Source organism: Bombina bombina, chromosome 4, assembly GCF_027579735.1.
Source record: "Bombina bombina isolate aBomBom1 chromosome 4, aBomBom1.pri, whole genome shotgun sequence".
Lineage (NCBI taxonomy): Eukaryota > Metazoa > Chordata > Amphibia > Anura > Bombinatoridae > Bombina > Bombina bombina.
In genome coordinates, this window is record NC_069502.1 from 21,478,575 (window position 1) to 21,504,602 (window position 26,028).

Below are 26,028 nucleotides of genomic sequence, written 5' to 3' on the forward strand. Positions count from 1 at the left end.
ATGGAATCAGGAGGAGAGTCTTCTTCCAATAAACATTCTGGAATTGAGAGCAGTCCTCAATGCTCTTCTGGCTTGACCCCAGTTAACAACTCGGGGGTTCATCAGGTTCCAGTCGGACAACATCACGACTGTAGCTTATATCAACCATCAGGGAGGGACAAGAAGCTCCCTAGCAATGATGGAAGTATCGAAGATAATTCGCTGGGCAGAGTCTCACTCTTGCCACCTGTCTGCAATCCACATCCCGGGAGTGGAGAACTGGGAGGCGGATTTCTTAAGTCGTCAGACTTTTCATCCGGGGGAGTGGGAACTTCATCCAGAGGTCTTTGCCCAAATACTTCGACGTTGGGGCAAACCAGAGATAGATCTCATGGCGTCTCGACAGAATGCCAAGCTTCCGCGCTACGGGTCCAGATCCAGGGATCCGGGAGCGGTCCTAATAGATGCCTTGACAGCACCATGGACCTTCAGGATGGCTTATGTGTTTCCACCTTTCCCAATGCTTCCTCGATTGATTGCCAGAATCAAACAGGAGAAAGCATCAGTGATTCTAATAGCGCCTGCATGGCCACGCAGGACTTGGTATACAGATCTGGTGGACATGTCATTCTGTCCACCTTGGTCGTTACCTCTGAAACAGGACCTTCTGATTCAGGGTCCTTTCAAACATCAAAATCTAACTTCTCTGAAGCTGACTGCTTGGAAATTGAACGCTTGATCTTATCAAAGCGTGGTTTTTTCTGAGTCAGTTATTGATACCTTAATACAGGCTAGGAAGCCTGTTACCAGAAAGATTTACCATAAAATATGGCGTAAATACCTATATTGGTGCGAATCCAAAGGTTACTCTTGGAGTAAGGTTAGGATTCCTAGGATATTGTCTTTTCTACAAGAAGGTTTAGAAAAGGGGTTATCCGCTAGTTCCTTAAAGGGACAGATCTCAGCTCTGTCCATTCTGTTACACAAGCGTCTGTCAGAAGTTCCAGACGTTCAGGCTTTTTGTCAGGCTTTGGCCAGGATTAAACCTGTGTTTAAAGCTGTGGCTCCACCATGGAGTTTAAACCTTGTTCTTAACGTTTTACAGGGTGTTCCGTTTGAACCCCTTCATTCCATTGTTATAAAGTTGTTATCTTGGAAAGTTCTATTTTTAATGGCTATTTCCTCGGCTCGAAGAGTCTCTGAGTTATCAGCCTTACATTGTGATTCTCCTTATTTGATTTTTCACTCGGATAAGGTAGTTCTGCGTACTAAACCTGGGTTCTTACCTAAGGTAGTCACTAACAGGAATATCAATCAGGAGATTGTTGTTCCATCCTTGTGCCCAAATCCTTCTTCGAGGAAGGAACGTCTTTTGCACAATCTGGATGTAGTTCTTGCCCTTAAATTTTATTTACAGGCAACTAAAGATTTTCGACAAACGTCTTCCCTGTTTGTCGTTTACTCTGGTCAGCGGAGAGGTCAAAAAGCTTCTGCTACCTCTCTCTCTTTTTGGCTTCGTAGCATAATTCGTTTAGCTTATGAGACTGCTGGACAGCAGCCTCCTGAAAGAATTACAGCTCATTCCACTAGAGCTGTGGCTTCCACTTGGGCCTTTAAGAATGAGGCCTCTGTTGAACAGATTTGCAAGGCTGCAACTTGGTCTTCGCTTCATACTTTTTCCAAATTTTACAAATTTGACACTTTTGCTTCCTCGGAGGCTATTTTTGGGAGAAAGGTTCTTCAGGCAGTGGTTCCTTCTGTATAAAGAGCCTGCCTATCCCTCCCGTCATCCGTGTACTTTTGCTTTGGTATTGGTATCCCACAAGTAATGATGACCCGTGGACTGATCACACTTAACAGAAGAAAACATAATTTATGCTTACCTGATAAATTCCTTTCTTCTGTAGTGTGATCAGTCCACGGCCCGCCCTGTTTTTTTAAGGCAGGTAAATATTTTTTAAATTATACTCCAGTCACCACTACACCCTTGGCTTCTCCTTTCTCGTTGGTCCTTGGTCGAATGACTGGAGGTGACGTAGAGGGGAGGAGCTATATAGCAACTCTGCTGGGTGAATCCTCTTGCACTTCCTGTAGGGGAGCAGATAATATCCCACAAGTAATGATGACCCGTGGACTGATCACACTACAGAAGAAAGGAATTTATCAGGTAAGCATAAATTATGTTTTTTTTGTGGCATTCTTTTCTAAATAATCCTAAGTGTATCTCTTTGTACAATTAGTATTTCTAGTTGTTTAGCTCACAAGAGCTGCTGGTGCAACGCCGCCCCCTGCTGACTCGCGGCCAATCGGCCGCCAGCAGGGAGCTGTCAATCAACCCGATCGTATTCGATCGGGTTGATTTCCGGCGGTTCCTGTCCGCCTGCTCAGAGCAGGCGGACAGGGTTATGAAGCAGCGGTCTTTAGACCGCTGCTTCATAACTTGTGTTTCTGGCGAGTCCATACGGAGCTTGATAAATGGGCCTGTAAATGGCTTCAGCCAAACACTAACCATGAGTGAAAGAAAAGTTTTTGTGTTATCATTCATATTCTCTGAAAAATGGCCAAGACATCATAAATTCTGCCAGGGTGTGTAAACTTATGAGCACAACTGTACATTACAATAGCGAGTTTTAGATGCTTAAGTTGTTGTCAAGCTGGGTGATACCAGGGCTGCTTATTAGTACCATGCTTTAGTCATTTCTCTGACATCTACAGGGTACACAATTCTGAACCCAGAGCAGCTACTGCGTGTGCAGAAGAATGACGATACCTCCGAGAGACTAAACCAATCTGCAGAACAACAAAAGATGCTCAAAGCAGGTAAATGGTAACCAATGAGACTCAGTATAGAATTTCCTCACCCAGATATAGTTACACACACACAACCTTACATTGCACAGTTATACACATACACACAGATCCCATCACACACACACACAACCTTACATTACACAGTTATACACATACACACAGATCCCATCACACACACACACAACCTTACATTACACAGTTATACACATACACACATATCCCATCACACACACACAACCTTACATTACACAGTTATACACATACACACATATCCTATCACACACACACACAACCTTACATTACACAGTTATACACATACACACATATCCTATCACACACACACACAACCTTACATTACACAGTTATACACATACACACAGATCCCATCACACACACACACAACCTTACATTACACAGTTATACACATACACACAGATCCCATCACACACACACACACAGATCCCATCACACACACACACACACACACAACCTTACATTACACAGTTATACACATACACACAGATCCCATCACACACACACACAACCTTACATTACACAGTTATATACATACACACAGATCCCATCACACACACACACACAACCTTACATTACACAGTTATACACATACACACATATCCCATCACACACACACAACCTTACATTACACAGTTATACACATACACACATATCCTATCACACACACACACAACCTTACATTACACAGTTATACACATACACACAGATCCTATCACACACACACAACCTTACATTACACAGTTATACACATACACACAGATCCCATCACACACACACACACACACACAACCTTACATTACACAGTTATACACATACACACAGATCCTATCACACACACACGCACAACCTTACATTACACAGTTATACACATACACACAGATCCTATCACACACACACAAACACACACACAACCTTACATTACACAGTTATACACATACACACAGATCCCATCACACACACACACACACACAACCTTACATTACACAGTTATACACATACACAGAGATCCTATCACACACACACACACACAACCTTACATTACACAGTTATACACATACACACACGCAACCTTACATTACACAGTTATACACATACACACACACACAACCTTACATTACACAGTTATACACATACACACACACAACCTTACATTACACAGTTATACACATACACACAGATCCCATCACACACACACACAACCTTACATTACACAGTTATACACATACACACAGATCCCATCACACACACACACACACACACACAACCTTACATTACACAGTTATACACATACACAGAGATCCTATCACACACACACACACACAACCTTACATTACACAGTTATACACATACACACACGCAACCTTACATTACACAGTTATACACATACACACACACACACAACCTTACATTACACAGTTATACACATACACACACGCAACCTTACATTACACAGTTATACACATACACACACACAACCTTACATTACACAGTTATACACATACACACACACGCAACCTTACATTACACAGTTATACACATACACACACACAACCTTACATTACACAGTTATACACATACACACAGATCCCATCACACACACACACAACCTTACATTACACAGTTATACAAATACACACAGATCCCATCACACACACACACAACCTTACATTACACAGTTATACACATACACACACACACACACAACCTTACATTACACAGTTATACACATACACACACGCAACCTTACATTACACAGTTATACACATACACACACACAACCTTACATTACACAGTTATACACATACACACACGCAACCTTACATTACACAGTTATACACATACACACACACAACCTTACATTACACAGTTATACACATACACACAGATCCCATCACACACACACACAACCTTACATTACACAGTTATACAAATACACACAGATCCCATCACACACACACACACACAACCTTACATTACACAGTTATATACATACACACAGATCCCATCACACACACACACACAACCTTACATTACACAGTTATACACATACACACACGCAACCTTACATTACACAGTTATACACATACACACACACACAACCTTACATTACACAGTTATACACATACACACACACACACACAACCTTACATTACACAGTTATACACACACACACACACAACCTTACATTACACAGTTATACACATACACACAGATCCCATCACACACACACACACAACCTTACATTACACAGTTATACACACACACACACACACACACAACCTTACATTACACAGTTATACACATACACACAGATCCCATCACACACACACACAACCTTACATTACACAGTTATACACATACACACAGATCCCATCACACACACACACACACACACACAACCTTACATTACACAGTTATACACATACACACAGATCCCATCACACACACACACACACACAACCTTACATTACACAGTTATACACATACACACATATCCTATCACACACACACACACACACAACCTTACATTACACAGTTATACACATACACACAGATCCTATCACACACACACATAACCTTACATTACACAGTTATACACATACACACAGATCCCATCACACACACACACACACACAACCTTACATTACACAGTTATACAAATACACACAGATCCCATCACACACACACACAACCTTACATTACACAGTTATACACATACACACAGATCCCATCACACACACACACACACACAACCTTACATTACACAGTAATACACATACACACATATCCCATCACACACACACACACACAGATCCCATCACACACACACACAACCTTACATTACACAGTTATACACATACACACAGATCCCATCACACACACACACAACCTTACATTACACAGTTATACACATACACACAGATCCCATCACACACACACACAACCTTACATTACACAGTTATACACATACACACAGATCCCATCACACACACACACACAAACACATCCTTACATTACACAGTTATACACATACACACAGATCCCATCACACACACAAACACACACACAACCTTACATTACACAGTTATACACATACACACACACACACACACAACCTTACATTACACAGTTATACACATACACACAGATCCCATCACACACACACACACACACACACACAACCTTACATTACACAGTTATACACATACACACAGATCCCATCACACACACACACAACCTTACATTACACAGTTATACACACACACACACACAACCTTACATTACACAGTTATACACATACACACAGATCCCATCACACACACACACACACACACACAACCTTACATTACACAGTTATACACATACACACAGATCCCATCACACACACAAACACACACACAACCTTACATTACACAGTTATACACATACACACAGATCCCATCACACACACAACCTTACATTACACAGTTATACACATACACACAGATCCTATCACACACACACACAACCTTACATTACACAGTTATACACATACACACAGATCCCATCACACACACACACACAAACATACACAGTTATACACATACACACAGATCCCATCACACACACACACAACCTTACATTACACAGTTATACACATACACACAGATCCATCACACACAACCTTACATTACACAGTTATACACATACACACAGATCCCATCACACACACAACACACAAACACATCCTACATTACACAGTTATACACATACACACAGATCCCATCACACACACACACACAAACAGCACCTTACATTACACAGTTATACACATACACACATGGCACACACTACCGTACATTACACAGCTATAACACATACACACAGATCCTATCACACACACACACACAAACACAGTAACCTTACATACAGCAGTTATTACACATACACACAGATCCTATCACACACACACACCACACACACAACCACAACCTTACATTACACAGTTATACACATACACACAGATCCCATCACACACACACACACACACACAAACCTTACATTACACAGTTATACACATTACACACAGATCCCATCACACACACCACACACAACCTTACACTTACACAGTTATACACATACACACAGATCCCATCACACACCCACCACACATGCTTACATTACACAGTTATACACATACACACACATCCTATATCACACACACACACAAACCTTACATTACACAGTTATAACATACACACAGATCCCATCAACACACACACACACAACCTTACATACACAGTTATACACATACACCACAGATCCTATCAACAACACACACAACCTTACATTACACAGTTATACACATACACCACAGATCCTATCACACACCACACACACACAACCTTACTTTACACAGTTATACACATACACCACACACACACAACCTTACATTACACAGCTATACACATACACACAGATCCTATCACACACACACACACAAACACAACCTTACATTACACAGTTATACACATACACACAGATCCCATCACACACACACACACACACACAACCTTACATTACACAGTTATACACATACACACAGATCCCATCACACACACACACACAACCTTACATTACACAGTTATACACATACACACAGATCCCATCACACACACACACACAAGCTTACATTACACAGTTATACACATACACACACATCCTATCACACACACACACAACCTTACATTACACAGTTATACACATACACACAGATCCCATCACACACACACACACAACCTTACATTACACAGTTATACACATACACACAGATCCTATCACACACACACACAACCTTACATTACACAGTTATACACATACACACAGATCCCATCACACACACACACAACCTTACATTACACAGTTATACAAATACACACAGATCCCATCACACACACACACACACAACCTTACATTACACAGTTATATACATACACACAGATCCCATCACACACACACACAACCTTACATTACACAGTTATACACATACACACACGCAACCTTACATTACACAGTTATACACATACACACACACAACCTTACATTACACAGTTATACACATACACACACACACACACAACCTTACATTACACAGTTATACACACACACACACACAACCTTACATTACACAGTTATACACATACACACAGATCCCATCACACACACACACACAACCTTACATTACACAGTTATACACACACACACACACACACACAACCTTACATTACACAGTTATACACATACACACAGATCCCATCACACACACACACAACCTTACATTACACAGTTATACACATACACACAGATCCCATCACACACACACACACACACACACACAACCTTACATTACACAGTTATACACATACACACAGATCCCATCACACACACACACACACACAACCTTACATTACACAGTTATACACATACACACATATCCTATCACACACACACACACACACAACCTTACATTACACAGTTATACACATACACACAGATCCTATCACACACACACATAACCTTACATTACACAGTTATACACATACACACAGATCCCATCACACACACACACACACACAACCTTACATTACACAGTTATACACACACACACACAGATCCCATCACACACACACACAACCTTACATTACACAGTTATACACATACACAGATCCCATCACACACACACACACACACAACCTTACATTACACAGTAATACACATACACACATATCCCATCACACACACACACACACAGATCCCATCACACACACACACAACCTTACATTACACAGTTATACACATACACACAGATCCCATCACACACACACACAACCTTACATTACACAGTTATACACATACACACAGATCCCATCACACACACACAGACAACCTTACTTATACACAGTTATTAACAACATACACTACAGAATCCCATCACACACACACTACACACACAACCCTTACATTACACAGTTATACACATACACACAGATCCCATCACACAACACACACACACCCAACCTTACACTAGCACAGTTATACACATACACACAGATCCCACTCACACACACACCACACAACAACCTTACATTACACAGTTATAACACATACTCACAGATCCCATCACTCACACACACACCTCACCACCTACATTTACTACAGTATACACATACACAGCAGATCCTATCACACACACACACAACCTTACATTACACAGTTATACACATACACACAGATCCCATCACACACACACACAAACAACCGTACAATACACAGTTATACACATACACACAGAACCGCAGTACACTACACAGCCTACTACAACCTTACATTACACGATCATACACACACACACAGACCTCCATTCACAGCTGTACACTACACACGATCACATCACACCACACAACACAACCTTACATTACACAAGTTATACACATACACAACAGATCCCATCTCACCACACACACAACCTTACAATTACACAGTTATACACATACTCAGCAGATCCCATCACACACCACACGACACACACAACCTTACATTACACAGTTATACACATACACACACACACACACACAACCTTACATTACACAGTTATATACATACACACAGATCCTATCACACACACACACACAACCTTACATTACACAGTTATACACATACACACAGATCCCATCACACACACACACAACCTTACATTACACAGTTATACACATACACACAGATCCCATCACACACACACACAACCTTACATTACACAGTTATACACATACACACAGATCCTATCACACACACACATACAACCTTACATTACACAGTTATACACATACACACAGATCCCATCACACACACACACACAAACACAACCTTACATTACACAGTTATACACATACACACAGATCCCATCACACACACACACACACACAACCTTACATTACACAGTTATACACATACACACAGATCCCATCACACACACAACCTTACATTACACAGTTATACACATACACACAGATCCCATCACCACACACACACACAACCTTACATTACACAGTTATACACATACACACAGATCCCATCACACACACACACAACCTTACATTACACAGTTATACACATACACACAGATCCCATCACACACACACACACACAACCTTACATTACACAGTTATACACATACACACAGATCCTATCACACACACACACACAACCTTACATTACACAGTTATACACATACACACAGATCCCTATCACACACACACACACAACCTTACATTACACAGTTATACACATACACACAGATCCCATCACACACACACACAACCTTACATTACACAGTTATACACATACACACAGATCCCATCACACACACACACACAAACCTTACATTACACAGTTATACACATACACACAGATCCCATCACACACACACACACAACCTTACATTACACAGTTATACACATACACACAGATCCCATCACACACACACACACACAACCTTACATTACACAGTTATACACATACACACAGATCCTATCACACACACATACAACCTTACATTACACAGTTATACACATACACACAGATCCTATCACACACACACACACAACCTTACATTACACAGTTATACAAATACACGCAGATCCCATCACACACACACACAACCTTACATTACACAGTTATACACATACACACAGATCCCATCACACACACACACAACCTTACATTACACAGTTATACACATACACACAGATCCCATCACACACACACACACAACCTTACATTGCACAGTTATACACATACACACAGATCCCATCACACACACACACAACCTTACATTACACAGTTATACACATACACACAGATCCCATCACACACACACACACAACCTTACATTATACTGTTATACAAATACATGCAGATCCCATCACACACACACACAACCTTACATTACACAGTTATACACATACACACAGATCCCATCACACACACACACACAACCTTACATTACACAGTTATACACATACACACACACAACCTTACATTACACAGTTATACACATACACACAGATCCCATCACACACACACACACACAACCTTACATTACACAGTTATACACATACACACAGATCCCATCACACACACACACACACACAACCTTACATTACACAGTTATACACATACACACAGATCCCATCACACACACACACACACACACTTACACACACAACTACAAATACAGTTAGATCACCATCACACACACACACACACACACACACAACCTTACATTACACAGTTGACACATACACACATATCCCATCACACACACACACACACACAACCTTACATTACACAGTTATACACATACACACAGATCCCATCACACACACACACACACACACTTAAACACACACACAACCGTACATTACACAGTTATACACATACACACAGATCCCATCACACACACACAACCTTACATTACACAGTTATACACATACACACAGATCCTATCACACACACACACACACACACACATTACATTACACAGTTATACACATACACACAGATCCCATCACACACACACACACACACACACACAACCTTACATTACACAGTTATACACATACACACAGATCCCATCACACACACACACAACCTTACATTACACAGTTATACACATACACACAGTTCCCCTCTCTCACACACACACACACAACCTTACATTACACAGTTATACACATACACACAGATCCCATCACACACACACACACAACCTTACATTACACAGTTATACACATACACACAGATCCCATCACACACACACACACAAACACACACACAACCTTACATTACACAGTTATACACATACACACAGATCCCATCACACACACACACACACCTTACATTTCACAGTTATACACATACACACAGATCCCATCACACACACACACACACAACCTTACTTTACACAGTTATACACATACACACAGATCCCATCACACACACACACACACAACCTTACATTACACAGTTATACACATACACACAGATCCTATCACACACCACACTCAACCGTTACATTACACAGTTATACACATACACACAGATCCTATCACACACACCACACACACATCTACACTCACACCCTCCCTCACACACCACAACCTTACATTACACAGTTATACACATACACACAGATCCCATCACACACACACACACACACAACCTTACATTACACAGTTATACACATACACACACACACACACACAACCTTACATTACACAGTTATACACATACACACAGATCCTACACACACACACACACAACCTTACATTACACAGTTATACACATACACACAGATCCCATCACACACACACACACACACCTTACATTACACAGTTATACACATACACACAGATCCCATCACACACACACACACCCTTACATTACACAGTTATACACATACACACAGATCCCATCACACACACACACCACACAACAACCATACATTACACATTATACACATACACACAGATCCCATCACACACACACACACACACCACCTTACATTACACAGTTATACACATACACACAGATCCTATCACACACACACACAACCTTACATTACACAGTTATACACATACACACAGATCCCATCACACACACACACAAACAACCTTACATTACACAGTTATACACATACACACAGATCCCATCACACACACACACAACCTTACATTACACAGTTATACACATACACACAGATCCCATCACACACACACACACACACACACACTTAAACTTACTTACACAGTTATACACATACACACAGATCCCATCACACACACACACAACCTTACATTACACAGTTATACACATACACACAGATCCCATCACACACACACACACACACCCTTACATTACACAGTTATACACATACACACAGATCCCATCACACACACACACAACCTTACATTACACAGTTATACAAATACACACAGATCCCATCACACACACACACACACAACCTTACATTATACAGTTATACACATACACACAGATCCTATCACACACACACACAACCTTACATTACACAGTTATACACATACACACAGATCCTATCACACACACACACACACACAACCTTACATTACACAGTTATACACATACACACAGATCCTATCACACACACATACAACCTTACATTACACAGTTATACACATACACACAGATCCCATCACACACACACACAACCTTACATTACACAGTTATACACATACACACAGATCCCATCACACACACACACACACACAACCTTACATTACACAGTTATACACATACACACAGATCCCATCACACACACACACACAACCTTACATTACACAGTTATACACATACACACAGATCCTATCACACACACACACACACAACCTTACATTACACAGTTATACACATACACACAGATCCTATCACACACACATACAACCTTACATTACACAGTTATACACATACACACAGATCCCATCACACACACACACACAACCTTACATTATACTGTTATACAAATACATGCAGATCCCATCACACACACACACAACCTTACATTACACAGTTATACACATCACACAGATCCCATCAACACACCAACATCAACCTTACATTTACACAGTTATACACATACACACAGATCCCGATCACACACACACACAACCTTACATTACACAGTTATAACATACACACAGATCCCATCACACACACACCATACAACCTTACATTACACAGTTATACACATACACACAGATCCATCACACACACACACACAACCTTACATTACACAGTTATACACATACCATGCATATCCTATCACATCACACACACACACACACACTAACCTCACATTACACAGTTATACACATACACACAGATCCTATCACACACACACATAACCTTACATTACACAGTTATACACATACACACAGATCCCATCAACACACACACACCTCACACACACACAACCTTACATTACACAGTTATACAAATACACACAGATCCCATCACACACACACACAACCTTACATTACACAGTTATACAAATACATGCAGATCCCATCACACACACACACACACAACCTTACATTACACAGTTATACACATAAAGGCAGATCCGATCACACAGACACACACACAACCTTACATTACACAGTAATTACACATACACACATATCCCATCACACACACACACACACAGATCCATCACACACACACACAACCTTCCCTTACACAGTTATACACATACACACAGACCCCATCACACACACACACACCCTTACATTACACAGTTATACACATACACACAGATCCCATCACACACACACACAACCTTACATTACACAGTTATACACATACACACAGATCCCATCACACACACACACACACCTTACATTACACAGTTATACACATACACACAGATCCCATCACAACACAAACACACACACAACTTACATTACACAGTTATACACATACACACACACACACACACAACCTTACATTACACAGTTATACACATACACACAGATCCCATCACACACACACACACACACAACCTTACATTACACAGTTATACACATACACACAGATCCCATCACACACACACACACACACACAACCTTACATTACACAGTTATACACATACACACAGATCCCATCACACACACAAACACACACACAACCTTACATTACACAGTTATACACATACACACACACACACACACAACCTTACATTACACAGTTATACACATACACACAATCCCATCACACACACACACACACACACACAACCTTACATTACACAGTTATACACATACACACAGATCCCATCACACACACAAACACACACACAACCTTACATTACACAGTTATACACATACACACACACACACACACAACCTTACATTACACAGTTATATACATACACACAGATCCTATCACACACACACACAACCATTACATTACCAGTATACACATACACACAGATCCCATCACACACACACACAACCTTACATTACACAGTTATACACATACACACAGATCCCATCACACCCACACACACAACCTTACATTACACAGTTATACACATACACACAGATCCTATCACACACACACACATACAACCTTACATTACACAGTTATACACATACACACAGATCCCATCACACACACACACACAAACACAACCTTACATTACACAGTTATACACATACACACAGATCCCATCACACACACACAACCTTACATTACACAGTTATACACATACACACACACACACAACCTTACATTACACAGCTATACACATACACACAGATCCTATCACACACACACACACAAACACAACCTTACATTACACAGTTATACACATACACACAGATCCCATCACACACACACACACACAACCTTACATTACACAGTTATACACATACACACATATTCCCATCACACACACACACACACACACAACCTTACATACACAGTTATACACATACACACAGATCCCATCACACACACACACACAACCTTACATTACACAGTTATACACATACACACAGATCCTATCACACACACATCACAGCCTTACATTACACAGGTATACACATACACACACAATCCTAACACACACACACACAACCTTAACATTTCACAGTTATACACGATACACACAGATCCCGATCACACACACACACACAACCTTACATTACACTGGTTATCACATACAAACAGATCCTATCACACACACACACAACCGTTACATTACACAGTTAGTACACATACACACAGATCCTATCACACACACACACACAACCTTACATTACACAGTTATACACATACACACAGATCCTATCTCACACACACACAACCTTACATACACAGTTATACACATACACACAGATCCTATCACAAACACACACACAAAACCTTACATTACACAGTTAAACACATACACACAGATCCCATCACACACAACCTTACATTACACAGTTATACACATACACACAGATCCCATCACACACACACACACACACAACCTTACATTACACAGTTATACACATACACACAGATCCTATCACACACAGATCCCATCACACACAACCTTACATTACACAGTTATACACATACACACAGATCCTATCACACACACACACACAACCTTACATTACACAGTTATACACATACACACAGATCCCATCACACACACACACACAACACAACCTTACATTACACAGTAATACACATGCACACATATCCCATCACACACACACACACAGATCCCATCACACACACACATACATCCTTACATTACACAGTTATACACATACACACAGATCCCATCACACACACACACAACCTTACATTATACTGTTATACACATACACACAGATCCTATCACACACACACAACCTTACATTACACAGTTATACACATACACACAGATCCCATCACACACACACACACAAACACATCCTTACATTACACAGTTATACACATACACACAGATCCCATCACACACACAAACACACACACAACCTTACATTACACAGTTATACACATACACACACACACACACACAACCTTACATTACACAGTTATATACATACACACAGATCCTATCACACACACACACAACCTTACATTACACAGTTATACACATACACACAGATCCCATCACACACACACACAACCTTACATTACACAGTTATACACATACACACAGATCCCATCACACACACACACAACCTTACATTACACAGTTATACACATACACACAGATCCTATCACACACACACATACAACCTTACATTACACAGTTATACACATACACACAGATCCCATCACACACACACACACAAACACAACCTTACATTACACAGTTATACACATACACACAGATCCCATCACACACACACACACAAACACAACCTTACATTACACAGTTATACACATACACACACACACACAACCTTACATTACACAGTTATACACATACACACAGATCCTATCACACACACACACACAACCTTACATTACACAGTTATACACATACACACAGATCCCATCACACACACACAACCTTACATTACACAGTTATACACATACACACAGATCCCATCACACACACACAACCTTACATTACACAGTTATACACATACACACAGATCCCATCACACACACACACACAACCTTACATTACACAGTTATACACATACACACAGATCCCATCACACACACACAACCTTACATTACACAGTTATACACATACACACAGATCCCATCACACACTCACACAAACCTTACATTACACAGTTATACACATACACACAGATCCATCACACACACACCAACCTTACATTACACAGTTATACACATACACACAGATCCTATCGCACACACACACACACACAACCTTACATTACACAGTTATACACATACACACAGATCCCTATCACACACACACACACCACCACAACAACCTTACATTACTCAGTTTATTCACATACACACAGATCCTATTCACACACAGCACACACACAACCTTACATTACAACAAGGTATACACTCATACACGCAGATCCCATCACACACACACACAACCTTACATTACACAGTTATACACATACACACAGATCCCATCACACACACACACAACCTTACATTACACAGTTATACACATACACACAGATCCCATCACACACACACACACAACCTTACATTGCACAGTTATACACATACACACAGATCCCATCACACACACACACAACCTTACATTACACAGTTATACACATACACACAGATCCCATCACACACACACACACAACCTTACATTATACTGTTATACAAATACATGCAGATCCCATCACACACACACACACACCTTACATTACACAGTTATACACATACACACAGATCCCATCACACACACACACACACAACCTTACATTACACAGTTATACACATACACACACACAACCTTACATTACACAGTTATACACATACACACAGATCCCATCACACACACACACACACAACCTTACATTACACAGTTATACACATACACACAGATCCCATCACACACACACACACACACACACAACTTACATTACACAGTTATACACATACACACAGATCCCATCACACACACACACACACACACACTTAAACACACACACAACCGTACATTACACAGTTATACACATACACACAGATCCCATCACACACACACACACAACCTTACATTACACAGTTGTACACATACACACATATCCTATCACACACACACACACACACAACCTTACATTACACAGTTATACACATACACACAGATCCCATCACACACACACACACACACTTAAACACACACACAACCGTACATTACACAGTTATACACATACACACAGATCCCATCACACACACAACCTTACATTACACAGTTATACACATACACACATATCCTATCACACACACACACACAACCTTACATTACACAGTTATACACATACACACAGATCCTTCACAACACACACAACCTTAAATTACACAGTTTATACACAGACACACAGATCCAATCTCACACTACACAAACCACAACACACAACAACCTTACCATTACACAGTTATACACATACACACAGATCCTTCACACACACCACATAAATGTGGGAATCAACCTTTACATTACACCAGTTTTACACATACACACAGATCCCATCACACACACACATACAACCTTACATTACACAGTTATACACATACACACAGATCCCATCACACACACACACACACACACAACCTTACATTACACAGTTATACACACACACACAGCCTTACATTACACAGTTATACACATACACACAGATCCTATCACACACACACACAACCTTACATTACACAGTTATACACATACACACAGATCCCCATCACACACACACACATCTTACATTACACAGTTTATACACATACACACAGAATTCCCATCACACACACACACACTACAACCTTACATTACACAGTTATACACATACACACACACACACACACAACCTTACATTACACAGTTATACACATACACACAGATCCTATCACACACACACACAACCTTACATTACACAGTTATACACATACACACAGATCCCATCACACACACACACAACCTTACATTACACAGTTATACACATACACACAGATCCAATCACACACACACACACACACAACCTTACATTACACAGTTATACACATACACACAGATCCCATCAACACACACACACACACAACCTTACATTACACAGTTATACACATACACACAGATCCCATCACACACACACACACACACACAACCTTACATTACACAGTTATACACATACACACAGATCCCATCACACACACACACACACACAACCTTACATTACACAGTTATACACATACACACAGATCCTATCACACACACACACAACCTTACATTACACAGTTATACACATACACACAGATCCCATCACACACACACACAACCTTACATTACACAGTTATACACACACACACAGATCCCATCACACACACACACAACCTTACATTACACAGTAATACACATACACACAGATCCCATCAACACACACACACACACCACCTTACATTACACAGTTATACACATCATACACAAGATCCTCCTCACACACACACACAACCTTACATTACACAGTTATACACATACACACAGTTCCCCTCTCTCACACACACACACAACCTTACATTACACAGTTATACACATACACACAGATCCCATCACACACACACACAACCTTACATTACACAGTTATACACATACACACAGATCCCATCACACACACACACACAACCTTACATTACACTGTTATACACATATCACAACAGATCCTCACATCACACCACACACAACCTTACATTACACAGTTATACACATACACACAGATCCCAACACACACACAACACACAACCTTACATTACACAGTTATACACATACACACAGATCCATCACACACACATACAACCTTACATTACACAGTTATACACATACACACAGATCCCATCACACACACACACAACCTTACATTACACAGTTATACACATACACACAGATCCCATCACACACACACACACCAACAACCTTACATTACACAGTTATACACATACACACAGATCCCATCACACACACACACACACAACCTTACATTACACAGTTATACACATACACACAGATCCTATCACACACACACACACAACCTTACATTACACAGTTATACACATACACACAGATCCTATCACACACACACACACACACACAACCTTACATTACACAGTTATACACATACACACAGATCCCATCACACACACACACAACCTTACATTGCACAGTTATACACATACACACAGATCCCATCACACACACACACACAACCTTACATTATACTGTTATACAAATACATGCAGATCCCATCACACACACACACAACCTTACATTACACAGTTATACACATACACACAGATCCCATCACACACACACACACAACCTTACATTACACAGTTATACACATACACACAGATCCTATCACACACACACACAACCTTACATTACACAGTTGTACACATACACACAGATCCCATCACACACACACACAACCTTACATTACACAGTTATACACATACACACAGATCCCATCACACACACACACAACCTTACATTACACAGTTATACAAATACATGCAGATCCCATCACACACACACACACACACACACAACCTTACATTACACAGTTATACACATACACACAGATCCTATCACACACACACATAACCTTACATTACACAGTTATACACATACACACAGATCCCATCACACACACACACACACACAACCTTACATTACACAGTTATACAAATACACACAGATCCCATCACACACACACACAACCTTACATTACACAGTTATACAAATACATGCAGATCCCATCACACACACACACACACAAACACATCCTTACATTACACAGTTATACACATACACACAGATCCTATCACACACACACACACACAACCTTACATTACACAGTAATACACATACACACATATCCCATCACACACACACACACACAGATCCCATCACACACACACACAACCTTACATTACACAGTTATACACATACACACAGATCCCATCACACACACACACAACCTTACATTACACAGTTATACACATACACACAGATCCCATCACACACACACACAACCTTACATTACACAGTTATACACATACACACAGATCCCATCACACACACACACACAAACACATCCTTACATTACACAGTTATACACATACACACAGATCCCATCACACACACAAACACACACACAACCTTACATTACACAGTTATACACATACACACACCACACACACAACCTTACATTACACAGTTATACACATACACACAGATCCCATCACACACACACACACACACACAACCTTACATTACACAGTTATACACATACACACAGATCCCATCACACACACACACACACACACAACCTTACATTACACAGTTATACACATACACACAGATCCCATCACACACACAAACACACACACAACCTTACATTACACAGTTATACACATACACACACACACACACACACACACCTTACATTACACAGTTATACACATACACACAGATCCCATCACACACACACACACACACACAACCTTACATTACACAGTTATACACATACACACAGATCCCATCACACACACAAACACACACACAACCTTACATTACACAGTTATACACATACACACACACACACACAACCTTACATTACACAGTTATATACATACACACAGATCCTATCACACACACACACAACCTTACATTACACAGTTATACACATACACACAGATCCCATCACACACACACACAACCTTACATTACACAGTTATACACATACACACAGATCCCATCACACACAACCTTACATTACACAGTTATACACATACACACAGATCCTATCACACACACACATACAACCTTACATTACACAGTTATACACATACACACAGATCCCATCACACACACACACACAAACACAACCTTACATTACACAGTTATACACATACACACAGATCCCATCACACACACACACACAAACACAACCTTACATTACACAGTTATACACATACACACACACACAACCTTACATTACACAGCTATACACATACACACAGATCCTATCACACACACACACACAAACACAACCTTACATTACACAGTTTACACATACACACAGATCCTATCACACACACACACACACACACAACCTTACATTACACAGTTATACACATACACACAGATCCCATCACACACACACACACACACACAACCTTACATTACACAGTTATACACATACACACAGATCCCATCACACACACACACACAACCTTACATTACACAGTTATACACATACACACAGATCCCACACACACAACACACACAACCTTACATTGACACAGTTATACACATACACACAGATCCTATCACACACACACACACACCTAAACATTACACAGTTATACACATACACACAGATCCGCCATCACAACACACACACAACCTTACATTAACAGTTATACACATACACCACAGATCCCTATCACACACTACACATGACAACCTTACATTACTACTGTTATACCCACATACACACAGATCCCATCACACAACACACACAACCCTTACATGACACAGTTATACACATACCACACAGATCACTATCACACACACACAACAACCTTTCATTACACAAGGTTATACACATACACACAGATCCTATCACACACACACACAACCTTACATTACACAGTTATACACAACCTTACATTACACAGTTATACACATACACACAGATCCCATCACACACACAACCCACACACAACCTTACATACACAGTATAACACAACACAGATCCTATCACACACAGATCCCATCACACACAACCTTACATTACACAGTTATACACATACACACAGATCCTATCACACACACACACAACCTTACATTACACAGTTATACACATACACACAGATCCCACACACACACACACACACACAACCTTACATTACACAGTAATACACATGCACACATATCCCATCACACACACACACACAGATCCCATCACACACACACACACACACACACAACCTTACATTACACAGTTATACACATACACACAGATCCCATCACACACACACACACACACAACCTTACATTATACTGTTATACACATACACACAGATCCTATCACACACACACAACCTTACATTACACAGTTATACACATACACACAGATCCCATCACACACACACACACAAACACATCCTTACATTACACAGTTATACACATACACACAGATCCCATCACACACACAAACACACACACAACCTTACATTACACAGTTATACACATACACACAGATCCCATCACACACACACACACAAACACAACCTTACATTACACAGTTATACACATACACACACACACACACACAACCTTACATTACACAGCTATACACATACACAGAGATCCTATCACACACACACACACACAACCTTACATTACACAGTTATACACATACACACACGCAACCTTACATTACACAGTTATACACATACACACACACACACACAACCTTACATTACACAGTTATACACATACACACACGCAACCTTACATTACACAGTTATACACATACACACACACAACCTTACATTACACAGTTATACACATACACACACACGCAACCTAACATTACACAGTTATACACATACACACACACAACCTTACATTACACAGTTATACACATACACACAGATCCCATCACACACACACACAACCTTACATTACACAGTTATACAAATACACACAGATCCCATCACACACACACACAACCTTACATTACACAGTTATACACATACACACACACACACACACAACCTTACATTACACAGTTATACACATACACACACACACACAACCTTACATTACACAGTTATACACATACACACACACAACCTTACATTACACAGTTATACACATACACACACGCAACCTTACATTACACAGTTATACACATACACACACACAACCTTACATTACACAGTTATACACATACACACAGATCCCATCACACACACACAACCTTACATTACACAGTTATACAAATACACACAGATCCCATCACACACACACACACACAACCTTACATTACACAGTTATATACATACACACAGATCCCATCACACACACACATACAACCTTACATTACACAGTTATACACATACACACACGCAACCTTACATTACACAGTTATACACATACACACACACACAACCTTACATTACACAGTTATACACATACACACACACACACACAACCTTACATTACACAGTTATACACACACACACACACAACCTTACATTACACAGTTATACACATACACACAGATCCCATCACACACACACAACCTTACATACACAGTTATACACACACACACACACACACACACAACCTTACATTACACAGTTATACACATACACACAGATCCTATCACACACACACACAACCTTACATTACACAGTTATACACATACACACAGATCCCATCACACACACACACACACACAACCTTACATTACACAGTTATACACATACACACAGATCCCATCACACACACACACAACACAACCTTACATTACACAGTTATACACATACACACATATCCTATCACACACACACACACACACACACAACCTTACATTACACAGTTATACACATACACACAGATCCTATCACACACACACATAACCTTACATTACACAGTTATACACATACACACAGATCCCATCACACACACACACACACACACAACCTTACATTACACAGTTATACAAATACACACAGATCCCATCACACACACACAACCTTACATTACACAGTTATACACATACACACAGATCCCATCACACACACACAACCTTACATTACACAGTTATACACATACACACCGATCCCATCACACACACACACAACCTTACATTACACAGTTATACACATACACACAGATCCCATCACACACACACACACAACCTTACATTACACAGTAATACACATACACACATATCCCATCACAAACACACACACACAGATCCCATCACACACACACACAACCTTACATTACACAGTTATACACATACACACATATCCCATCACACACACACACAACCTTACATTACACAGTTATACACATACACACAGATCCCATCACACACACACACAACCTTACATTACACAGTTATACACATACACACAGATCCCATCACACACACACACACAAACACATCCTTACATTACACAGTTATACACATACACACAGATCCCATCACACACACAAACACACACACAACCTTACATTACACAGTTATACACATACACACACACACACACACAACCTTACATTACACAGTTATACACATACACACAGATCCCATCACACACACAAACACACACACAACCTTACATTACACAGTATACACATACACACACACACACACAACCTTACATTACACAGTTATATACATACACACAGATCCTATCACACACACACACACACACAACCTACATTACACAGTTATACACATACACACAGATCCCATCACACACACACACAACCTTACATTACACAGTTATACACATACACACAGATCCCATCACACACACACACAACCTTACATTACACAGTTATACACATACACACATATCCTATCACACACACACATACAACCTTACATTACACAGTTATACACATACACACAGATCCCATCACACACACACACACACAACCTTACATTACACAGTTATACACATACACACACACACACACACAACCTTACATTACACAGTTATATACATACACACAGATCCTATCACACACACACACACACACAACCTTACATTACACAGTTATACACATACACACAGATCCCATCACACACACACACAACCTTACATTACACAGTTATACACATACACACAGATCCCATCAACACC

The 26,028-nt window shown here is 40.1% G+C and overlaps 1 protein-coding gene across 1 annotated transcript in view; it reads left to right on the top strand.

The window, feature by feature from the left end:
- The window catches only part of LOC128656803 (uncharacterized), a 262,897-nt gene that overhangs the window by 52,961 nt on the left and 183,908 nt on the right, over positions 1-26,028 (top strand). The window contains exon 3 of the mRNA XM_053710962.1: positions 2,695-2,799. Within this exon, the coding sequence (XP_053566937.1) occupies positions 2,695-2,799 (105 nt within the window). The remainder of the gene's footprint in view (positions 1-2,694; positions 2,800-26,028) is intronic.